The sequence below is a fragment of the Agrilus planipennis genome, unplaced genomic scaffold (genome assembly GCF_000699045.2).
Source record: "Agrilus planipennis isolate EAB-ADULT unplaced genomic scaffold, Apla_2.0 scaffold42, whole genome shotgun sequence".
NCBI classification, from domain to species: domain Eukaryota; kingdom Metazoa; phylum Arthropoda; class Insecta; order Coleoptera; family Buprestidae; genus Agrilus; species Agrilus planipennis.
The window spans coordinates 339475-364123 of record NW_020438888.1 but is presented as its reverse complement, the minus strand read 5'-3'; the positions used below and the strand labels follow the sequence as shown (position 1 = coordinate 364123).

The window sequence follows — 24649 nt, the reverse complement described above, 5'->3', positions numbered from 1 at the left end:
AGGGGGATAACAATAACTAATTATGTTATTATACAAGCATGGAGGAAACTAATAAAAATAATAGAAGAGTGTTTGATACTGAGAGAACGAAAAAGTTCGATTTTTGTAATTAAACATTAAACGTTCAAAACCCGAAAAATAAGTTCCAAGATCACATTGGCATCGCCCCAATTATTCGAAGTGATTCGATGCAGGACAGGAATAAGTTCGTTATCCAAACTTTTCATATAAATAGGGGGCAATTTTATACCGTTGCTTCCAGCACTGTAAGACACCTGAAATATATTTTGTAATTATTTTTAAACCTTTAGAATTATTCAAGACAACATACTAACCTTTTAATTTTGTTTATATTATATTATGTACAATACATCACTTAAAAAAAGATACAAAAAATAGAAAACAACACGTATCAAAAAAAGTTTTTTTGCTACAAAACTTACCTCCAATAATTTTATTTATTATTAGATAAGAGTATTATCTATGTAATTAATCACTTTTATGGTCACGTTCAACTCATTAAACATCAAAAAAATACAGACGTATTAGACCGCGATAAATTATTAAAAATATTATTTGGGCTTGGTGCAAATGCAAATACATTTCGGAAGAGAGACATCCCACAAAAAAGAGAGATAATAAAAAGGTAAGTTGTAAAGACTACTCACATTTTCCAGATGTAAATTAGTCCTTATGCCTATCTTGTAAAAGTTGTTGCTCGACAAAAGATCCAAATACTTGACCAGAGCTTGACAGGTGGCTTTCGCTATGCTATCAGATATCTTTGAATAATCGATATCTTGTCCTTTGCAATTTTCATCGCCACTCTACAATAAAATATAGATACACCATAACTACAACGAAAAAAAGTGGTCTGTGCATGTTATATTGAAAAAAAAAAAAAAAAAATCAAGCCAGTAAAGATGTACGGTATACACTAATTATGAAACCATACTGATGTTTCGCACTCATACGAGGCTTCTTCCAAGGAGGTTTGTTTATAGTATTGACTATTTTACCTGTACAAATTTTCTCATTTTATATTGTCCCTTCTACAAACTGCACTATCTGATTTGATTATTATTTAACTGATTGAAAAATCCACTGACCTGTAATATAAACACCTCGGTCCACCTGATCATCCTACTGCCACTGTTACAAATATTATCTTCCCCATTGTGAACCCTTATCGAAGGTACGCCACTCAGAGATTCGTTATCAATGGGGGAAAGTACCCTACAGAGTCGATAAAAAAAAAAACACGAATAAAAAGCAATATCTCAACACGTAATCGGTAGTTAGTTACCCCACATTGAAATTGACGTCATTTTCACCCCAAACTATCTTCACCGTTTCATCGTACGGAGCGTTAATTTGACCGCAATAAATAGTGTGTTTTTTCATGTTACGAAGGTCTGCTCTTATAATAATTATATATTTTATTCAATTATACTTATAGAGCTATTTTCTTAGTTATGATTGGTCGTGAAAAAAAGTTTTACAAGTAACAACACCAACGTTGATACATTTTATAAATATATCACGGGCTGTGCTTCCTTTAGAGATCTGCTCTTTGTCATTTGGGCTGCACATGTTTAACAAATGAAGCAACATAAAAATATTAAGTCACCTAATAATCCGAATATGAACAAAAGAATTTTGTATTTGCACTTTTGTTTTGTTTATTTGCTAATTTTCAGATGTATGTAACAAAAGAAACTATCCCCAGCGCAGCATTTTTAAGTCCAAAAATAAAAGTACTTTTATGTACTTTTATCCAATAAAAATTAAAACAGTGGTACAAATAAAAAAGAAAAAATATTACAAAAAGTGGATTAATTACAAAAAAAAGAGAAACAGTAGCATAATAAGTACATACTTTTTANATAAAAAGCAATATCTCAACACGTAATCGGTAGTTAGTTACCCCACATTGAAATTGACGTCATTTTCACCCCAAACTATCTTCACCGTTTCATCGTACGGAGCGTTAATTTGACCGCAATAAATAGTGTGTTTTTTCATGTTACGAAGGTCTGCTCTTAGTTTCTCCATTTTTTCTGGTGGTATTTGTATCATTACGCCGTCTTCTACTATGCTGGACTTTGCCGTCAGGCCTGTGGTCGATTTTAATATGCCATTAAACACTATGAAATTAACCCCGGTAACTGTAAAAAAAAAAAAATTAAAACAAGAGGAACAGAACAGCGGGTAACGCGTGTACCTTTTATAACGGGCCTGTTTTGTATGCTTATGGTATGTGTGGAATAATTGTTCTCGTTTTTGCCCTGCGTGTCCTGCACGCAGACCAAATGAGCATCAGCCTCTGGGCTAAAATTACCCCCGAAAGCCAGTATGTGCTCGCTTGAATTATTAATTGACTTCAGCACCTACAACAAACATGTTAAGTTACCCTTTTTGCACAGAAAAGAAAAGGGACCTGTACCTGATCGTATCTATTCGATGGTATCGTAACTGTTGTGGTTTTATCTTCCATATGGATAACAAGACCCCTTATATTCGGTAAAGTGTAGGAAAAATTACGAAAGTCCTGCAAAAAGGAATTAGTAAGGATAAATTTAGATAAAAAAGAAAATAATTACCGCTAACAGAGCAATTATCGTGTGCCCTAATTCGACAAAGACGCTTTCCCTATGCCTAAATGAAACCAAAGGGCTAGGGTAATACTTATATTCGGCTCCTAGCCTCAGGACCAGGCGTAATGGAAATATCTTGGCCCAAGGTATTTCCCACCTTTAAACATTATTTTTTTTATGTCTCTTTTATTATAGTTTTACGAATTATTTATTACCTGTGAATTAAAACACCCACAAGGTAAGGTTCCTTAGGAATTATTACGTTTTTAAGACACTGATGGGTGGGCCTAATGTATAAGAAACCTGCGTGATTTTTTGAACCCAAAAATAAAGTTTGATGCAACGACACGCCCAATTCAGATATGCTCGAACCTTAAAATGAAAATATTTTATGCTTTTAATAATACAAAAAAATTATCAATTACAAAAAAAAACACTTGCATACGGCAATAGTAACTGTCGTATCAATTGGAAAAAGTGATAAGGGACAGTACCTTTTTTTGCATCCATATAAATGCTATTTAGGTGCAAGAAAACTTCCTTGGGAAGAACTTTTTCATCTTCTAAATATTCTAAGAGGATAACGATTTCGTCTTGGCCTACACTAATTAGTCCCTCCGTAGAAAAACACCAGGCCATTTTATTAATACAACAACTCGCTATAAATAAAAAGCACAATAGCAATAGCACAAAAGCTGCTAGATATAAATCTCCAACTCACTGTCTATAAGTCGTACGTTTACGTAGAGATTTTTCTGTATGGCAAAGGTCAACGTCTCTTCTTTCACGATCTTCATCAGTGTTTCGTCGTTGGATTGTTCTTTATAAGAAATATCTGAAGAAGAGAACATTTAGATTATGAAAGTTTACAGACAAAAGTATATCGTAGCTAAAATACCCGATTTGAATGTTGATACAAGCGGAGGTAATTCGTTTTCTCCTACGGGAATAAAACTTTTCGTTACGTTATCGATTTCAGGGACGTTCCTGTTTGATTTCGGCGGGGGGCTCGCCAAAACCTTTTGGGACGCAGCTTTGCTATCCGAATAATTAAAATCGTTGTCCAGATTTGTCAGTTCACTGCCAGGTCTTATACCGTCGTAAAACATTACACTTTTGGTCTTCCGCGCTTTTCCAGATCCTTAAAAAAATTAACGCGTTAAAGATAAAAAAAAATTGTATGCTTCACTGACCTTTTCGTTTGAGTACACTGACTGGTACCATGACGGTGGGGGGATTCTGACTGGAGGAGCCGCTGACCTGCTGAAGGGGCGGCACCATCGAACAATACTCCATGGGATTGTTGGGATTCGGTTGGACGCCGTGATAAGTCGGGGAATTCCCAGCTGATGGTGAAACTTCGCTCCCGGAACTTCCGTCATTCTCTCGAGTCAGTATTTCGTAACACCTGTTGCAAACTCGAGCTTCCGCGTCCAAATATTCAAGTCGATACTGTAGATTACAACATTTGGAACAGAGAACCTATAAAAATAACAAAAGTAATTAAAACATTAAAACACTTAACTATTTTTATTTTACCAGGCCACAGGCTCTACAATGATGTCTCCTTTTGATTATGGTGAATTTCATATCACAGTGGAGACAATTGAGGGCTTCAGAATCGGGAATCCATAGGGGGGCTTTCTTTCCAAGCCAAGAATCTGTTTAAAATATTAAACGCATTATGGAGTAATAGGATAGAAAATCTAAAGACTTTTACATATAAGTATGTCACCAGGAACTTCCACTAACAACATTTTTCACATAAAAAATTAATAGTATACAACACACCGAAATTGCACAGAAATTAAGGGTTAAACGCTTGAAATTCCTTTATTTTTTTCTTTAATAAGTTAATTTAATACAAACATTATCAAACAAAATGTAAAAAGTTTATCATATTGTAGTTGTGACAGTGTCAAAGGTGGAATCAAAGAAGATAAATAAATAATTGAATAAAAATAACAATTAATATACGAAAGGTAACAACATCAACAAGCGATATTAATACATTATCAGTATTAATATGAAACAAGCCGTTAATATTTCAGCCCACAGACTAATTTGACAGAAAATGAAGTCATTAAAAACTGAATACAATAGTGTAAATAGCGACGCGCTTTTTCTTTGGAATGATAAGATAAGATTATAGTAATAGTAAAAAATACTCACCAGTGCCGTATCCTTGATAATTTTGTTGGGCACCTGGGTCTTCAGAAGCAGCTGCGAGGTCAATACCTGGTTCATTCGAGGCTTCATTATTAAGGACAGTATCTGTAGGCTCTCCAGAACTCCCAGCACCTCTTGTTTTATCTAAATTTAAATATTAGATGCCATGCTCATACCTAACGATTTTTTCCTTACCAACTGAGGTTGTTTCTTTATTAAAATTGTTATTATCATTCGTTTCTGCTGTCTGAACTTGGTTATTTTCAGAAGAATTTTTATTGGCAACGGGAGGGACGTCTGCTCTGGTGTTTAAATTTTGTTCTATGCTGTTGTTACAACTGTCCATGGTAGCAGTAGTGGCGCTCGAAACCGTGGACATGTCCGAGAACGTGGGTGACGGAGACGCTGACGAAGAATCGATGTCACTTTCAGTACCCGCGTCTTCGTTTGAATGGAACGATTTATATTCGAATGGGGTCGAACCTGGCTTTCCTAATTAAGAATATAAATAAAATTATTGAATTATTATTTTAATCCTTAATATTAAACCGTGTGCGATTTTATTTTATTTAAACGCACTTCTATACTAATCATTAAGCTTATTTGTCAATGGCCTTTTGATTATTAAGTATAAAATGTATGGAATTGAGACATAAAATCTATTCAGCGATTTCTCAAAGTAATAAATAATGCATGAAAAATGCTTGGGAACGTTGTTAGGTAAATAAATAGAAATGAAATATGCTTTTACCCATTGTGCTGATTTTTATAGGCTCTTCTTCCATGACAGATTTGACTTCTAATATGCTGGGTCTTCTAGGAGTTTCAACTGAGCTCTCTTCTTTAGCAGGTGTTTCTTCGTTATTTTCAGGACTTATTGTTGCTTTGTCACTTGTTATAATTTCAAGATTTTGAGGCTGCTGCAGATTGCTCTCTTCTCCACTATTTGTTTCATTTATATTCTGTTTTACAATTTCAGTTTTATTATCTTTTCCCAACTCTTTAACAACTTCATTGGTTCTGCATTTTTCAGAATCATCATTATTAAGAGGCAAAATACTTTCATTTTTACTTTCAGATAGTTCTTTGGAATTTGGAAGGCACTCTACAGTTGCCTTTGTGTCGTTTTTACTGCCCTCAACTGAAGTATTTGCATCAAAAAATTCTTCTTCATTCTTTTTGTGGTTGTCCTCATTGTCTATTATTACATCAACATTTTCTGGGGTACCTAACTCTTTAGTGCTGTCTTCTACTTCATCTTTAGGTTTTACTATTTCTAAAACAATAAAATATATAAGTATTTAAGGATCTCAAACAAAATTTTATTTACCATTTTTATTATCATTTTCTTCCTCTTTGTACTCATCTTCACTTGATTCATCACACTCATCTTCCAGCTCCTTTAAATACTCTTCAAGTTCATCCTCATCCACATCTACTGTATCAAAACCGATTTTCTGTCTGTTTTCAGTTCCTTCTTGCTCTTTTGGGTACGTAATTTGAAAGTTTAATTTTTCATCTTCATCCTCTTCTGATTCAGGTTCACTATGTACATCCTCCTTAACATCAACTAGGTCATCACTTATCTCTGCTAACAGATTATTTTCATTCTTTTCCTTGTCACTGTCTTCATTTTCTACAGTTGTACTATTTTCTAGAATTTTTAAATTTGATGAATTAGAGGAAGTTTCCTTTGTCTCAATTTCACCACTTTTTTCTGAGTTTTGTTCACCTTCATCTTTGCCTACCGTAATATCACTGACTTGGATGTTACTAACTTCGTTATTTACTTTTTGCATATTACCACTACTATTTACATTGAAGTTTTTGCTTGTATTGTCTACATCAGTCTTACAATTACTCAAATCATTATTAATGATGAACTCCTTCAGATCAGCTCTAGTTTTATTTTCAGTTACATTTTCTGAATTATTGATTATGCTGCTAGTTTTATTAACAGGTAGTTCTTCTGGATACTTGATATTTTCATTATAACTTTCATAGTTTTGTTGCTCATGTGATCTTATGTCTGTATTTAGGTATTCATTTAAACTTTGAAAGACATTGTTTATTGAATGTTTTGCACTTGACAGTTTGTAAGCAGAGGTGGAATCATTTCTGTGGGGTGTACTTCTAACACCTCCCAAGTCAGTAGAATTAGGTTCGTTACATTTCACTTTTGAAGAGTTATACTGGTCTGTTAGTTCACTGTATTCAAAATCATTTAGTACTTTGTCTAAGTCTACAGTATACTTATCCATCTGCAAAAAGGAATATAATTTTAATTACCATCTTGACAAACCTGATACTTAAAAGAAATTTAATTATGTATTCATAACAGTGATAAAATAAACACAAGTGTGAGCAACATTCTAATAATTAACAAAGAGCTATACTACAAAAATGTATCTTATGAATTATAACCTAATCTGGAAATATAAAAGAAATATTTATATTACGTACATATCGTATAATAGTATTATGGGAAATGCTAAACAATTTATATATACTNTTTTTAAAATTCAGAAGCATTCTTAAAAGTAGGACAACAACTATTTGAAAACATGAATAAAATATAGTGTAATACTCATATAATATACAGCTTAATAACATTAACAGCAGCTATCATTGTACTTGAGGTGAAATTGATAAACATTACTAATAAGTACTATTATGAAATTAATTAAGTTAGAAATTTATTATCTCGTGATAATAACACATAATATCAAATGATACATTATCAGTATCAATATACACCTGAGTAAATTGCTTTACAGGCTAAAGGCAGTTTAATTTTGCTAGAAAGTTAATAATGACATAAAGCTTTTGTTCTGACAAATAAAATTACTGCAGAAGGGCAAATTATTTTGCTTTTTCATCTTATATTATATTAAAGGAAAAGGTTACAAGACACCCTGTGTACATATATGTTTTTTCTTTACAGTAATTTTTCCAAAAAATCGGAAAATTCTGTTAAGGGAATATTAAAAGTACTTTTCTTTCACGACGGCTTTCGTCCGATTTTTTACGAAAATGGCCAATAATACAAGAGGCCTCCGCCCCCTGGTTCTCTGTGGGCCATCTGGCACGGGTAAGAGCACCCTGTTGAAAAAACTCCTAGAGGATTACCCCAACACTTTTGGGTTCAGTGTGAGTCACACGACCCGTCTGCCAAGACCAGGGGAAATCGATGGTAAACACTACCATTTTACTACTGCAGAAAAGATGAAACAGGATATCGAAGAGGGGAAATTCATTGAGAATGCCACCTTTGGGGGTAACATGTATGGCACGAGCAAGGACGCAGTTAAAACTGTCCTCGACCAGGGAAAAGTTTGCGTACTGGACATCGACGTGCAGGGGGTGAAACAAATCAAAAAGACGGATTTAAACCCTTTCTACGTGTTCATTAAACCTCCAAATTTGAACGTTTTGGAGGAGAGATTGAGGCAAAGAAAGACAGAAACCGAAGAAACTTTGAAGAGGAGACTGAGTGTGGCATCTCACGAAGTGCAGTATGGGGAAGAGCCTGGAAATTTTGACTTAGTAGTTCTTAATGATAATTTGGAACATGCTTATGACCAACTTAAGAAATTTGTCAAAAATCATGTTTTGAATGGTAAACAAGGAAAATAAAAGGCACAAGAAGGGAATTAAATGAAACATGGTGTTTGTTCCTTTTTCCAAAGTAAAATAAAAAAGAACAAAAGGTTTATGTTATGCTTGAAAATAATCCAAAATTCTGATGCAAATTAAATTATTCTGAAAATTGCATTATTGACAACAAAATTTGTTGAACAAAAATGAAAATGGCTCAATCATAGTTCGGCCAAGAAGAAAGGCATAAAAATGGTTTCCAATTTTTTTTTTTAACGAAAACAAACTATAATCTATTTTTGAATTTAAACCTTTTAAATTTTGTACTTAATATTAATTTAATTTAGCTTAATAAGAAAATAAGGGCTGTAGAATTTAGTATTAGTATTTTTCTTGTAACTGTGTGCATACTCTAAATGAATTTTAAAATAATTAGAAGTAGATAACTTAGAAATAGTACTTGATAATAATGTTATGCTACCTCGATGTTTTCACTACAAAAAAATTAGTTGGTAACTTCAAAGTAGATTTTAGGATTAAGCTAAAAGTTAAATATAGTCTACAGACTTCGTTTAAAGAAAAATATTAGGTAAAATAAATAGTGTTCATCATCGTTACGATTTTATGTACTAATAATATTCCTAAATGATACAAGGGAGGTTATATTGTCTTAAGTCTTTCAGGTCTACTATATATGAGATANGAATTTACTAAAAAAAAAAGTTTAATGATTGTAAAATTAAAAATTTTGAACTCGAAAACTTAATGTTTCTTCCAACATACAACGAATTATTGAATAAATAAACGGATAAAAATATTATTTGAAGTGTATTTCATCGATTAACTAGCAGAAGCAATGGAGAGGTGTACTTATAGACAATTTTGTCAGCTCTCAACGATAGAATATGCAAAAATGTAACCGCTTTCTCTCTTACACTTTAAAATCTTATCCGTAGCCTATTAACAACAATAACAAATAAAATAGTTGTTAAACACTCTCTGTTACGATATACTCCTATAATATAGATTTCATCGTTGATAACACCTCAATTAGCAATGTTTGAAATTTTAAATCTTTGGTTGCGAAACTGAGCTAAACATCAAAAGGAAATTAAGGGATCGTCATTGAGGTTTTATCAAGGCTAAAATCAATTCAGATCCTTCCTAGTACTTCATCTTCATAATCAGTACGAAACAACAAAAATAATTAATATTTATTTATATATTAATTATTTATTGATGTTATAATCAGTCACCATAATAGTACCAATTTATATGTATGTGGGAGAAATATCTACAATTTATACACGATATCTACAGAAGGGGGATAACAATAACTAATTATGTTATTATACAAGCATGGAGGAAACTAATAAAAATAATAGAAGAGTGTTTGATACTGAGAGAACGAAAAAGTTCGATTTTTGTAATTAAACATTAAACGTTCAAAACCCGAAAAATAAGTTCCAAGATCACATTGGCATCGCCCCAATTATTCGAAGTGATTCGATGCAGGACAGGAATAAGTTCGTTATCCAAACTTTTCATATAAATAGGGGGCAATTTTATACCGTTGCTTCCAGCACTGTAAGACACCTGAAATATATTTTGTAATTATTTTTAAACCTTTAGAATTATTCAAGACAACATACTAACCTTTTAATTTTGTTTATATTATATTATGTACAATACATCACTTAAAAAAAAATACAAAAAATAAAAAAACACACGGTATCAAAAAAGTGTAATACTCATATAATATACAGCTTAATAACATTAACAGCAGCTATCATTGTACTTGAGGTGAAATTGATAAACATTACTAATAAGTACTATTATGAAATTAATTAAGTTAGAAATTTATTATCTCGTGATAATAACACATAATATCAAATGATACATTATCAGTATCAATATACACCTGAGTAAATTGCTTTACAGGCTAAAGGCAGTTTAATTTTGCTAGAAAGTTAATAATGACATAAAGCTTTTGTTCTGACAAATAAAATTACTGCAGAAGGGCAAATTATTTTGCTTTTTCATCTTATATTATATTAAAGGAAAAGGTTACAAGACACCCTGTGTACATATATGTTTTTTCTTTACAGTAATTTTTCCAAAAAATCGGAAAATTCTGTTAAGGGAATATTAAAAGTACTTTTCTTTCACGACGGCTTTCGTCCGATTTTTTACGAAAATGGCCAATAATACAAGAGGCCTCCGCCCCCTGGTTCTCTGTGGGCCATCTGGCACGGGTAAGAGCACCCTGTTGAAAAAACTCCTAGAGGATTACCCCAACACTTTTGGGTTCAGTGTGAGTCACACGACCCGTCTGCCAAGACCAGGGGAAATCGATGGTAAACACTACCATTTTACTACTGCAGAAAAGATGAAACAGGATATCGAAGAGGGGAAATTCATTGAGAATGCCACCTTTGGGGGTAACATGTATGGCACGAGCAAGGACGCAGTTAAAACTGTCCTCGACCAGGGAAAAGTTTGCGTACTGGACATCGACGTGCAGGGGGTGAAACAAATCAAAAAGACGGATTTAAACCCTTTCTACGTGTTCATTAAACCTCCAAATTTGAACGTTTTGGAGGAGAGATTGAGGCAAAGAAAGACAGAAACCGAAGAAACTTTGAAGAGGAGACTGAGTGTGGCATCTCACGAAGTGCAGTATGGGGAAGAGCCTGGAAATTTTGACTTAGTAGTTCTTAATGATAATTTGGAACATGCTTATGACCAACTTAAGAAATTTGTCAAAAATCATGTTTTGAATGGTAAACAAGGAAAATAAAAGGCACAAGAAGGGAATTAAATGAAACATGGTGTTTGTTCCTTTTTCCAAAGTAAAATAAAAAAGAACAAAAGGTTTATGTTATGCTTGAAAATAATCCAAAATTCTGATGCAAATTAAATTATTCTGAAAATTGCATTATTGACAACAAAATTTGTTGNTGTGCTGATTTTTATAGGCTCTTCTTCCATGACAGATTTGACTTCTAATATGCTGGGTCTTCTAGGAGTTTCAACTGAGCTCTCTTCTTTAGCAGGTGTTTCTTCGTTATTTTCAGGACTTATTGTTGCTTTGTCACTTGTTATAATTTCAAGATTTTGAGGCTGCTGCAGATTGCTCTCTTCTCCACTATTTGTTTCATTTATATTCTGTTTTACAATTTCAGTTTTATTATCTTTTCCCAACTCTTTAACAACTTCATTGGTTCTGCATTTTTCAGAATCATCATTATTAAGAGGCAAAATACTTTCATTTTTACTTTCAGATAGTTCTTTGGAATTTGGAAGGCACTCTACAGTTGCCTTTGTGTCGTTTTTACTGCCCTCAACTGAAGTATTTGCATCAAAAAATTCTTCTTCATTCTTTTTGTGGTTGTCCTCATTGTCTATTATTACATCAACATTTTCTGGGGTACCTAACTCTTTAGTGCTGTCTTCTACTTCATCTTTAGGTTTTACTATTTCTAAAACAATAAAATATATAAGTATTTAAGGATCTCAAACAAAATTTTATTTACCATTTTTATTATCATTTTCTTCCTCTTTGTACTCATCTTCACTTGATTCATCACACTCATCTTCCAGCTCCTTTAAATACTCTTCAAGTTCATCCTCATCCACATCTACTGTATCAAAACCGATTTTCTGTCTGTTTTCAGTTCCTTCTTGCTCTTTTGGGTACGTAATTTGAAAGTTTAATTTTTCATCTTCATCCTCTTCTGATTCAGGTTCACTATGTACATCCTCCTTAACATCAACTAGGTCATCACTTATCTCTGCTAACAGATTATTTTCATTCTTTTCCTTGTCACTGTCTTCATTTTCTACAGTTGTACTATTTTCTAGAATTTTTAAATTTGATGAATTAGAGGAAGTTTCCTTTGTCTCAATTTCACCACTTTTTTCTGAGTTTTGTTCACCTTCATCTTTGCCTACCGTAATATCACTGACTTGGATGTTACTAACTTCGTTATTTACTTTTTGCATATTACCACTACTATTTACATTGAAGTTTTTGCTTGTATTGTCTACATCAGTCTTACAATTACTCAAATCATTATTAATGATGAACTCCTTCAGATCAGCTCTAGTTTTATTTTCAGTTACATTTTCTGAATTATTGATTATGCTGCTAGTTTTATTAACAGGTAGTTCTTCTGGATACTTGATATTTTCATTATAACTTTCATAGTTTTGTTGCTCATGTGATCTTATGTCTGTATTTAGGTATTCATTTAAACTTTGAAAGACATTGTTTATTGAATGTTTTGCACTTGACAGTTTGTAAGCAGAGGTGGAATCATTTCTGTGGGGTGTACTTCTAACACCTCCCAAGTCAGTAGAATTAGGTTCGTTACATTTCACTTTTGAAGAGTTATACTGGTCTGTTAGTTCACTGTATTCAAAATCATTTAGTACTTTGTCTAAGTCTACAGTATACTTATCCATCTGCAAAAAGGAATATAATTTTAATTACCATCTTGACAAACCTGATACTTAAAAGAAATTTAATTATGTATTCATAACAGTGATAAAATAAACACAAGTGTGAGCAACATTCTAATAATTAACAAAGAGCTATACTACAAAAATGTATCTTATGAATTATAACCTAATCTGGAAATATAAAAGAAATATTTATATTACGTACATATCGTATAATAGTATTATGGGAAATGCTAAACAATTTATATATACTTACATTATAAACAATAAACAAACTAACAAAGTTGGATAAACAATTTCATTAGGAAAATTAACATTAATATAATCATCATAACTATATTTTCCTCTTTTTGACGTTTGAACAAAGCAGGAGTAAAGCTTGGCTCACACTAAATTTACACTTATAAATAAGAATACGATTTTCAATTGTAAATAACTGGTTGTTTAATCAATGTGATAAAAAATACTTAACAAGCCTCTCAAAAATCCTAAAGAGAATAAATTATTAAATTGCATTAAATTAAATTAAAAAAATAAACAATCTAAAGACAATTGATATGCATAAGGGTGAACACAACTTTTTCATTTCAAATGGATTTCAAAATGTCAAACTTAAACTTCAAAAACTGTTTATTATCATGGCGTCCGAAAATGACAGATACCCCTTACATAAAGCAGTTTTTGAAAATAATTTAAAAAATTTGTCACGTCTCTTAAGAAAACACGATGTGGCAGAGAAAGACATACATGGTGAGTAAAAATAATTAATAACAGCGCTGTAGAATGTCCACTAATAAATATAGATCAATTTCGTAAAATGTGAGGTTATAACTTTTTTCTTTTTACTATTTCTATTTTACATTTTGTTACTTTATTAACTGTTTGTAAATAATTTAACATTTTTTTGTAGGAAATACCGCTTTACATTTAGCGGTAATGCTTGGAAGAAAAGGTAAGTTGAAGAAATAAAATTGTCAACTCACTGATAATGTAACTTATCTTTAGAATGTGTACAACTACTTTTAAAACATGATGCCCCTGTAAAAGTAAAGAATGGATTAGGCTGGACTGTTCTAGCAGAAGCTGTTAGCTATGGAAATCGACCAACAAGTAAGTATTTGAATTGAAAATGTTGTACAGATAGTAATTATTGATTTGCCCCCTTATAGTATCCTCCCTAGTAAGGAAGTTTAGGCAACAATCAAGGGAGCAGATGGAAGAACGACGACCAAACTTAGTAAAAGCTTTAAATAAAATAGGAGATTTTTACATGGAATTGAAGTGGGATTTTCAATCTTGGGGTGAGTGTTAATGAGAAGTTAGCATGAAATGTTCTGATTTGGGAAATCTCGTTAACGATTTTAGTTCCTTTGGTCTCTAGAATTTTACCCTCAGATATATGTAAAATATACAAAAGTGGTGCTAATATAAGGCTGGATACAACACTTGTAGACTTCTCTGACATGAGATGGGAAAGGGGAGACATTTCTTTCATATTTAATGGCACTGCTCCACCCAATGAAAGCCTTACAGTTTTAGATAATGTTTTAAAAATATACCAAATGGTTAAATATGAAGTAAGTGGAGTTCCAATCTATTTAGGAAAGTATTTTGCATCAAAAATATTTTTTAGGAGAGTGAAATAGAAATTGAAGATGAAGTAGACCTTTTAATGTCAACAGACATTTTATCTGCACAAATTTCGACGAAAAATATATCGTTTATACGGGCCCAGAGTGGTTGGATTTTTAGAGAAGACAAAAAAGTAATTAATAACGATTCTTTCAGAACACAGTTTCTATAATTTTTTTATTTTAGGAATTAGTTGCTGGACAATATGAGAGTGATTTGTATGTTGTACATGGACTTGTTCTAGAAAGTAAAAAACGAAGAGAACATCTTTCCCATGATGATTTGCAGAAGAATAAAGCCCTACTTGAAAGCTTCACAAAAGGCTCTAATATGCAAAACTTTGATCAAAATGGAATTGTAAGTTTAAAAAGTCAAATAAAAATTATAGACTTTTTGAAAATAATATACTAAATTGCAGCCAGTACGTAGGTTGAGTTTGAACCCCCCGCCAGACAAAAACGTCACATGGGAGCAGTACATTGAGTCAGAACTAAATAATTATCCACGTTTGGGTCGTGACCTGGTCTATAAAGAATCAACAAAGTCCTTTAAAGCCACTATAGCAATGGTAAGAAAATTAAAAGGTAAATTTATAATTAATTTTAGAGAGATTTTCCTTTTTTCTCCACAGAGTTCAGACTTTCCCTTATCAGTTGAAATGTTACTCAACGTTTTAGAAGTGATAGCGCCATTTAAACATTTTTCCAAACTTCGAGACTTTATCACGTTCAAATTGCCCACGGGGTTCCCCGTCAAAGTCGAAATTCCCATCTTGCCAACCGTTACGGCGAAAATCACATTTCAAGAGTTCGAATTTCGGGAGAATATGTCTGACGACCTCTTTAGAATACCTTTGGACTATACAGAAGACCCGTCAAGGTAAAAATTTTTAAATATTTTATTTATTTATAAATTAGAACGTAATAATTGTGCAACTAAATTATTGTTTTCTCTCTTTGGGTATGGAACCATTAAAATTATTTATTACCCTTTATAAATGTTTTAATTTTTGTTTTGGGCTTTTTTAAGGTTCCCGGACTTATGACGCCCTGAAATAGTAAACACATTTGCGGTAAGTAAGGCAGTCCGGCCGCTGTTTGTAACCAAAAATGAACGTCAACAACTGTCGCGCATAAAGTTCGTCAACAAACTGCGCAAGTGCAGGGAATCATGGAAATCAACTAACGAAAAGGACGAGGTGCCAATCGTTTCCATTGAAATTCCCATGCTGTTTACATTGGGAAGCATCTACTCCACGAACTGTACGGTCTACTTAGACTAAGAACGCGTTTTCGTATATTTTGTACTGTTATTATGGACGAAAAACACGGAAATTTACCCTATCAGATCGAACGGTCTGTTTTTAATATCTTTGTTCCCTGTAGAGATGGTTATTTTCCAGGTTAAGCCACGATAATAAACCCTTAATTAATCTTAAAGTCGGATAATTATTTCTGAAACTACTTAAAAGCATTAAACGGTCAACAGCAATATTTATTTAACTTTTTAATTTTAACCATAAACGTTATGTGTTGTGTACCGGTCGTTATTTTAATGTTAGATTTTATGGATAATTATTAATTAATTGAATTGATCAAAAGACTCTCAGAGCAATGTACTGATTATTTAAACAATCGGAAAAACTTACGTTAATTGACGTTCTTTTGAGCTACAGTAGTTTAATATTATCGGTAAATATTACCACCGTTTTCGAACTGATTGAAATAAAATTATGCAATCTACCATTGAGTAAGACATCGGTGGCTTAGTGGGTTGAATAAAGGTAAAAATGGTAAAATTGTGCCCCGGCACCAACCGTATAATGTGTAAAATCGACCTTGACGGTTATTTCAGTAGATGAAATGTCTGTGATTTATTTATAAATTGTAGTTTTTAACTGTTGAGAAAAAGGTTTATAATGTTCGATTAGAGGCATTTTGGGTAGACGACAGATTGAAAAAATCGATCATTGATTAAGTAAAAGAGATATCGAAGAAACTCTCGGCTCTCCTCATACCCAACTGCCTCTGATTTTTGAAGGTGCTTTTTTTTTTAATCTAATTTGAAGGACTTACCACAACGCTTAGTGTTTTTTCATTCTTAATCAGAGCAATTGTATTAGTATTAATATTTAAAGTTAGTATTCACGTTAAGTTGTAAAAGTCGCAAATAAAATAGTTTTTTTATCATTCGATTTCGGTTTGGTACAAGCGCTTTAATTTCGGAAATTCTGACAATAAGCCTGCTATTACTTTATGCAAAGACTAGGGTCCTAATCAATACTTGCTAATCAGTAGGGAATACAAATCACGAGCTATAATGACTGAAATAGTAACAAAAACATAAAAGAGAATCAATTCTGTTACTTAATTGTTGTTTTGGACGTTAAATTTTAATTAATTGTTAAATTTATAATTTTTTTATTAATCCCAAATGAAATGTTTATTAGTCGCAAAGAAAAAATCACAGTTTTGTCAGACCTTACCGAAGGAAATGTTTAGATAGTAAAAGAAATGCATCCATTGTCTAATTACCTGTTGTTATTTTGTAATTGGTTGCTGTACGAGTTCACGTGGCTGATGTTAATCCTTTAGTTGCTGCCTCATCTTTGCCATTAATTATTTCGAATGATAAATTAAGTGTGTAATTGAATTGCTGCGTATTTTCTTTCTGATTGCGAATTCCTACTAAATACTGAATGTTATTTCCTTCGATGTGTTGTAGTTTATGGACAGATTCGTCTAGTTAAAAAAAAAAATAAGCAAATTAATGTTTTATGTCCCGATAAGTAAAAGAATAATAGTCAATTTTATTATGAAATAATAAATTAAGTAATAATAAAATAATTATGAACTCGCCTTTTTCCCAAGTCAATATTTTAAACGCAATAATAAACGATATGCTTTTGCTTTGAAAAATAATAATTAAATTTGAAATAGGAAACTTGATTATACTAACAGAAGAAAATGGTACATTTCAATAACACTGCCAGTTTTTATAACAATTAAAAAAATTAGTAACAAATCACGTCTTGTCTAACAGGGTTTGAAATGTTTATCGATGTATTTATGTGATGTTAATGGCGTAAAAAAAAAATGTGTCGTTTCAAAAGGAATATATTTCAGCGAATATTAATAATTATATATGTACCTGTACATATTGTTATCAACAAATGTAAACCCCGTGCCTCCACAATGTAATGGTTTCTATTACCAAGCTATCATCTGATGTTCCTTCATTTTTTAAACTGTAATTTTTTATGGCCTAATTGATAGTAACAAGACGCCTATATACGAGTTGTACTATTAAAAACTTGTCTCTATATCGTTCCTGTTGATTATTTTTTTGTTATGTGATGGATGTGATGGAGGAGCTGCAGATGCGTGTGACATAACAGAATTATTTAAATTACGAAAAAAAATTATTTTATGCAGAGTACATATCACAAGAGTCCCCTAGACATTCCAAAACAAAAAAATAATATGTACGCAGATTGTATTATTTTGTAGTTTCAGTGGTGTTAGTTTTTAAGTGTGTTTTTGTATTGAATTCGTTACTTCTGAAAGAAATAGTAATAATAAAGGCTTTGTTACAATTTTATTCTTTTTTTTAAGTTACTTAACTGTAACTCGTGTTATGTTGGTTGCCTATCGTAACTTATTCGGATCATGAAGTCTATTAATTTTACTGTTTCTACAACGTTTAATTAATAAAATTGGGTTTCAACGTTAATTAAAAATACCCTTAGCTATCATATGCCCTAAACGCAAGTAGTAACTCATTGTTATATGGCTGGAATTAGAAAAAAAGTTTTAAGCTTTTTTTTTTTAATAAAACAAAAAAGGAAAGCAAATTCAAAAAATCGCTTCGTACATTTATAGATAATAAAAAGATCTTTGATTTGACATATCGATCACCTTTCCAGCTTATATACATCAAGAGTAATTCGTAAAATGGATTCGGGGCCTTAAGTTCAACTGAGAATATTTTTTAAAAGAAGGTAAGTGTAATATATGCTATTAAATAATTAAAATAATTGTGGCGAAATTAAGTAGTAATAAAGTATTTCTCCATTAATAAGAATTTGTTTTCTTAAAATAATTTTCTGGGGCTTTGTACCAAAAAAAGGTAAAAAAGGACTCCTCCTTGACGGAGTTAAAAATTTCGAAATCGTTATATGATGAACAAAATATCAGATACGAAACCTTTGACAAGCGAAATATTTTACCATAATTTTAATCGTCGATTAATTGTTAGCAGTTGTTTTTTAGTTTTTCTACCGTTTTCAAAAATATTTATACTGTAAACTGATATTGTGTTTCTAAGTTATCTAAAGTGTAAATTCATTCCTTGTAATCAGTTTAACGAAGAGTAATCAAAAACAAACTGTGGTAGTTTACAATTTAGAAATGATAACGCAGTCAAAGTTCATGATATTAAAGAAAAAATCTATTATTTGCCTGATCAAATAACCAAGGAAGTCATCTTGTTAAAAGATAGCTATTTATACATAATATGAATTAATTATTAAACATTATTGCGGCAATGACCATGGTGTCGGTGCACCACTATCAAAATTTCTAAATTTAACAGGTGCAGATACACATAGTATATATGTATGTACGGTATTATAAAAACTATCTAATGCAACAATTAAAACAGAAAAAAGAAACAAAACATGAAAAAAAGAGAAACAAACGTTGAAAAACAAGACACAAAAAATTGAAAAACAGTAAAAAAAAGTTGATAATCAAATAAAACAAAAATTGAAAACACATTTGAGCCATACTGTACATTACCAGAGTTGTAATATAAATATTTTAAACATTTGAATAACCCAAAATGTTTTAAATGCAAATTCACACTGTATATAACTTATGTGACAACTTGTATTAATAAAATCCAAATTATATACATCATAATAGAACTTTAATAAATTATAGGTAATGTAAAGTAAGTTATAGTTTTATTATGAACGGTAATATTTTATACGCTGCCTTCATTTGCGTAAGATAACAGCGAAAGGGTCTTACTTGGGTCAAAGAGAAATTAGTCAGCAACTTTATTTTTCAAACACTCATTACGAAATTATTAAATTAATATAATTATTTAAGATTATAATTCAGTTAACGTTTTAATCAAATTAAAGAACTGTACCAATAAGGCAAGGATCTTCAAAATACATAAAAATAGATTTATCTCCATTGGACACCATAAAAAATATTTCCTCGAAAACGGTTTAATGATAAGTTTATAAAAAAAAAATATTACGAGTATTTAGTATAGTATTATTTCTTCTTAAGAAATTAGCTTACGTTTGTTTGGAATGGTTAACTGTGGATACCATTGAAAAACCAATTCAAAGAATTGTCAGGGCAATTTTCTCATTAAGGCCCCTCAATGGCAAGCCGGATATGTCAATTGGGTTAAAAAACATAACACAGTGCAAGATATGCAAACGGTTTTCGTTTGTTTCAGATTTTGTTCGAAGACAAGCTGCATAAACCCCAAAAAAGAAGATGAAAAAAATATTGGGCAAAACAAAATATTTTGATGTTACAGAAATAATTAATTAGGTAGTTAAAATTACGTTTTACGGACAAACAAAACAAATTATCCGAACTTTGGTCGAAGAAATTTTCACAATCAGTAGCAATTGTTGACACTTTCTTTTTTGAGTTTTAAATGTTTACATTTGTTAAATAAACTAGATCCTGTTTTGTGTATATTTAACCAAAATTCGTATTTGCTGAGAGGGAAATAAGTAAATAACTATTGCAGGCAAATAATAAATAGTAATGTACTCTTGTATTTGTTCATAATAATTGTTCCCATTTTTATAAATAAAATCATTTTTTTTTATTGTTATATATTCATTACATTTTAATTCCTTTAATTNGATCAACCCTATACATACAAAACCATTGTATCTAAAGTTAAAAGGAAGAAAAATAAAAAAAAATAAAATACTGCAACGCATTAGCAGTCTACACTCTTTAATACAACATCTAAAGCAGAAGAAATTGTTAACTGATGAGTTAGCTTTAGTAATAGAGGTTTTAATTCATTTATACTTATTGCGTAAAAAAAATTAAGAAGAATAACCCAAAATTTCGGAAATTGGACCTTAAAGTGAGTTCTCACTATTGTAGTATAATTAATTCCTGGAATTGATTAGAACTTACTTATGTTCTTTGTATACATCTGTATGTGGTCAAAAATTAGGTTCAAATGAACAAAACAATGACCTAAGAAGGCTATTATGCAATTATTGGAAAATAATAAATAATGAAATAGAATAACAAACAAAACAAATTCCAATTCGATTAAAACAAGCGAGAAACGTGGTGGAGGCCTTCTAATATCTAAATGATGAGTGCATATTTTATGCGTGTATTTGATTATGATTATATTTCATGGACTGTTATTATTATAAAGGAATTTTCCTGTTTGCCCTACACATCGGTTAAATAAAAATTGTTGTACACACGATACAGTACTTAATTCATCACAATAAAAATTATTGTAATTGTTATCAATTATTACGGTTCATAAGGCGTTCCAAAGTGTCACTAACAACAATAAAATCAAAAGATAAGGCCAACAACATTGTTCTTATTCATTCTTTCTTTGTTGAAAACTTACTGTAATGTACTATAAGAGAGATAATCTCATTTAAATAAGATCCACCCTTTGTTCACCTATTGTATTATGACGAAATTAATACTGCAACAGTTTTTTTTAAAGTAATCAAAAAACAAAATGTAATATTTTTTATATGTGTGCCTATATAATAAGCGAGTTAAAAATATGAAAGTGTTTTTTGATCTTTGGTTCAAAAACAATAATGCATCATCAAGTGATAGGCAGCTGTTTACTTTTGTTTAATAAATATTTGCCGGACATATTCGTTTATTCGGAAGAATTAAAACAAATGAATAATTGGACGATATACACCAATTGTTGCCTCAAAATTATAATCGTAAACAGCAAACCAAAAAAGTTAAAGCAAGATCTGTAGTCGGGTAGATAGCCCCCTTCATTTGCTGTCGCGCAGTCGGGTAAATAACCGCCTTCTTGCTGTCGCACAGAAGGATATATATCCCCCTCTTTGATGCAGCGCAATAGGGTAAATGGCCCTGCTTTTGCTGTCGTGCAGTCAGATAGATAGACTTCTCTGCTCCCTTTGCTGTCTTGGAGCACAATAGATAACCCTCTCTTTGTTGTAACGCAATAAATAGGAAAAATGACCCTCTCTATGCTGTACAACAGTCGAGTAACAAGATAATGTTCTTAAAAAGAATGAAATACAATGTGAACCGTTTTTGAAACATGAAATGTTTTATCAGTTTTACTAACACAATAAACAAAAAATTAAAACTCTAGCCGGATATGATTTCAAGAAGTCGTGAGGACAGCCATTATTAAATTACATAAATGCTTACATGCGAAGAGATTAGAAATCGCTGAAAATGCAGATTTTGCTGGCAGAAGTAACCTTTTGTGCTCGAATGTATGTATCAAATGATAATTGTAGTAATAATAATGTGTTTTGTCCATCTCTTCATTATCAGACAGTAACGCTGACCAGAGGGGAATCTATNTGTCACACAGAAGGATATATATCCCTTTCTTAGCTGTAGCGCAATAGGGTAAATGACCCTGCCTTTGCTGTTGCGCAGTTGGGTAAATGGCCCTCTATTTTGCTGTCGCGCAGCCGAGTAAACAAACCGTCTTTTTACTGTCGCGCAGTAGGATATAAACAATTATCTCTTTGCTACAGCTCAATAGGGTAAATTGCCCTACTTTTGCTGTCGCACAGTCGAATAAATAACCGCTTTTTTGCTGTTACTTAATAGCATAAATAACTCTCCGTTTGCTGCAGCGCAATAGGGTAAATGGCCCTGTCTTTGCCGCAGAGCAACCGGGTAGATAGCCCCCTTTTTGCTGTCGCTCAGTCGAGTAAATTACCGTCTTTTTACTGTCGCGCAGCAGGATATAAATAATTATCTCTTTGCTGCAGTGCAATAGGGTAAATAGCCCAACTTTTTCTGTCGCATAATCAAATAAATAACCGACTCTTTGCTGTCACGCAATAGGATAAATATGCCTCTCTTTGATGCAGCGCAATAAGGTAAATGGCTCCCTTTTTGCTGCCGCGCAGTCAGGTAGATAGCCCCCTCTTTACTGTCGCGCAGTCGGGTAAATAGCCCTTTCATTTGTGGTCGCGCAGTCGAGTAAATAACCGTCTTCTTGCTGCCACGCACTAGCATATATTTCCCTCTCTTTGCTGTAGCGCAATATGGAAAATTTCCCTCGCTTTGCTGTTGCGCAGTCGGATAGATGACCCTTTTCTTTGCTGTTGCGCAGTCAAGTAAATAACCGCCTCTTTACTGTTGCACAGTAGAATAAATAACCCTCTCTTTGCTGCAGCGCGATAGGGTAGATGGCTCTCCCTTTGCTGTCGCGCCGTCCGGTAAAGAGCCCCCCCTCTTTGCTGTCGCGCAGTAGGATGAATATCCCTCTCTTTGATGCAGCGCAATAGGTTAAATGGCTTCCTTTTTGCTGCCGCGCAGCCAGGTAGATAGCCCCTCTTTACTGTCGCGCAGTCGGGTAGATAGCCCTTTTATTTGCGGTCGCGCAGTCGAGTAAATAACCGTCTCCTTGCTGCCACGCAGTAGCATATATTTCCCTTTCTTTGATGTAGCGCAATATGGAAAATTGCCCTCGCTTTGCTGTTGCGCAGTCGGGTAGATGACCCTTTTTTTGCTGTTGCGCAGTCGGGTAAATAACCGTCTCTTTACTGTTGCGCAGTAGAATAAATAACCCTCTCTTTGCTGCAGCGCGATAGGGTAGATGGCTCTCCCTTTGCTGTCGCGCAGTCCGGTAAAGAGCCCCCCCTCTTTGCTGTCACGCAGTAGGATGAATATCCGTGTCTTTGATGCAGCGCAATAGGGTAAATGGCTTCCTTTTTGCTGCCGCGCAGCCAGGTAGATAGCCCCTCTTTACTGTCGCGCAGTCGGGTAGATAGCCCTTTCATTTGTGGTCGCGCAGTCGAGTAAATAACCGTCCCCTTGCTGCAACGCAGTAGCATATATTTCCCTCTCATTGCTGTAACGCAATATGGAAAATTTCCCTCGCTTTGCTGTTGCGCAGTCGGATAGATGACCCTTTTTTTGTTGTTGCGCAGTCAAGTAAATAACCGCCTCTTTACTGTTGCACAGTAGAATAAATAACCCTCTCTTTGCTGCAGTGCGATAGGGTAGATGGCTCTCCCTTTGCTGTCGCGCAGTAGGATGAATAACGTTCTCTTTGCTGCAGAGCAATAGGGTAAATGGCCCTGCTTTTGCTGTCGCACAATCGAATAAATAATCGACTCTTTGCTGTCACGCAGTAGGATGAATATCCGTCTTTGAAGCAGCGCAATAGGGTAAATGACTTCCTTTTTGCTGTCGCGCAGCCAGGTAGATAGCCCCTCTTTACTGTCGCGCAGTCGGGTAGATAACCCTTTCATTTGCGGTCGCGCAGTCGAGTAAATAACCGTCTCCTTGCTGCCACGCAGTAGCATATATTTCCCTCGCTTTACTGTTGCATTGTAGAATAGATAACCCTCTCTTTGATGCAGCGCAATAGGGTAAATGGCTTCCTTTTTGCTGCCGCGCAGCCAGGTAGATAACCCCTCTTTACTGTCGCGCAGTATGATGAATAATGTTCTGTTTGCTGCAGCGCAATAGGGTAAATTGCCCTGTTTTTGCTGTTGCGCAGTCGGGTAGATAGACCTCTCTGCTCCCTTTGCTGTCGTGGAGCACAATAGATAACCCTCTCTTTGTTGTAACGCAATAAATAGGAAAAATGACCCTCTCTTTGCTGTACAACAGTCGAGTAACAAGATAATGTTCTTAAAAAGAATGAAATACAATGTGAACCGTTTTTGAAACATGAAATGTTTTATCAGTTTTACTAACACAATAAACAAAAAATTAAAACTCTAGCCGGATATGATTTCAAGAAGTCGTGAGGACAGCCATTATTAAATTACATAAATGCTTACATGCGAAGAGATTAGAAATCGCTGAAAATGCAGATTTTGCTGGCAGAAGTAACCTTTTGTGCTCGAATGTATGTATCAAATGATAATTGTAGTAATAATAATGTGTTTTGTCCATCTCTTCATTATCAGACAGTAACGC

The 24649-nt window shown here is 33.0% G+C and overlaps 6 protein-coding genes across 7 annotated transcripts in view; 4 read left to right on the top strand and 2 right to left on the bottom strand.

Annotated features, from left to right (window-relative positions):
* Positions 1-9065, top strand: part of LOC112903871 (guanylate kinase-like) — an 11639-nt gene extending 2574 nt beyond the window's left edge. The window contains exon 2 of the mRNA XM_025981780.1: positions 9047-9065. The gene's annotated coding sequence lies outside the window, so the exon portion shown is untranslated. The remainder of the gene's footprint in view (positions 1-9046) is intronic.
* Positions 7-7068, bottom strand: LOC108744862 (zinc finger FYVE domain-containing protein 9). 2 transcript variants are annotated; one of them, XM_025981772.1, is made up of 17 exons: positions 6097-7066; positions 5518-6042; positions 4962-5258; positions 4770-4910; positions 4137-4258; positions 3791-4079; positions 3496-3738; positions 3319-3432; positions 3092-3256; positions 2813-2969; positions 2604-2754; positions 2447-2551; positions 2225-2390; positions 1928-2168; positions 1110-1236; positions 669-827; positions 7-275 (listed from the first exon to the last, which is right to left on the bottom strand). In XM_025981772.1, the coding sequence occupies exons 1-17, from the start codon at positions 7025-7027 to the stop codon at positions 117-119; spliced, it is 4092 nt and encodes a 1363-aa protein (XP_025837557.1). In that variant the 5' UTR covers positions 7028-7066; the 3' UTR covers positions 7-116. The 2 variants fall into 2 exon arrangements, with proteins under 2 accessions (XP_025837557.1, XP_025837558.1); XM_025981773.1 differs by lacking the exon at positions 7-275 and having other exon boundaries at positions 771-854; positions 6097-7068.
* LOC108744897 (guanylate kinase) lies at positions 7456-9061 on the top strand. The gene has a single exon (XM_018480858.2). It carries the CDS (start codon positions 7800-7802, stop codon positions 8400-8402), a length of 603 nt encoding a protein of 200 aa, XP_018336360.1. The 5' UTR covers positions 7456-7799; the 3' UTR covers positions 8403-9061.
* A 1161-nt stretch (positions 9066-10226) lies between the features above and the next one.
* LOC112906810 (guanylate kinase-like) lies at positions 10227-11323 on the top strand. Its single transcript, XM_025981781.1, has one exon. The coding sequence runs from the start codon at positions 10561-10563 to the stop codon at positions 11161-11163; it is 603 nt and encodes a 200-aa protein (XP_025837566.1). The 5' UTR covers positions 10227-10560; the 3' UTR covers positions 11164-11323.
* On the bottom strand, positions 11280-13193 carry LOC112906818 (putative uncharacterized transmembrane protein DDB_G0290641). Its single transcript, XM_025981799.1, has 3 exons — positions 13084-13193; positions 11900-12830; positions 11280-11845 (listed from the first exon to the last, which is right to left on the bottom strand). Exons 2-3 carry the CDS (start codon positions 12828-12830, stop codon positions 11280-11282), a joined length of 1497 nt encoding a protein of 498 aa, XP_025837584.1. The 5' UTR covers positions 13084-13193.
* A 266-nt stretch (positions 13194-13459) lies between these two features.
* Positions 13460-18054, top strand: LOC108744893 (ankyrin repeat domain-containing protein 13C). Its single transcript, XM_018480853.2, has 10 exons — positions 13460-13577; positions 13738-13779; positions 13833-13937; positions 13997-14128; positions 14193-14404; positions 14461-14592; positions 14646-14816; positions 14878-15027; positions 15091-15338; positions 15489-18054. The coding sequence occupies exons 1-10, from the start codon at positions 13466-13468 to the stop codon at positions 15502-15504; spliced, it is 1320 nt and encodes a 439-aa protein (XP_018336355.1). The 5' UTR covers positions 13460-13465; the 3' UTR covers positions 15505-18054.
* Positions 18055-24649: the final 6595 nt, after the last annotated feature.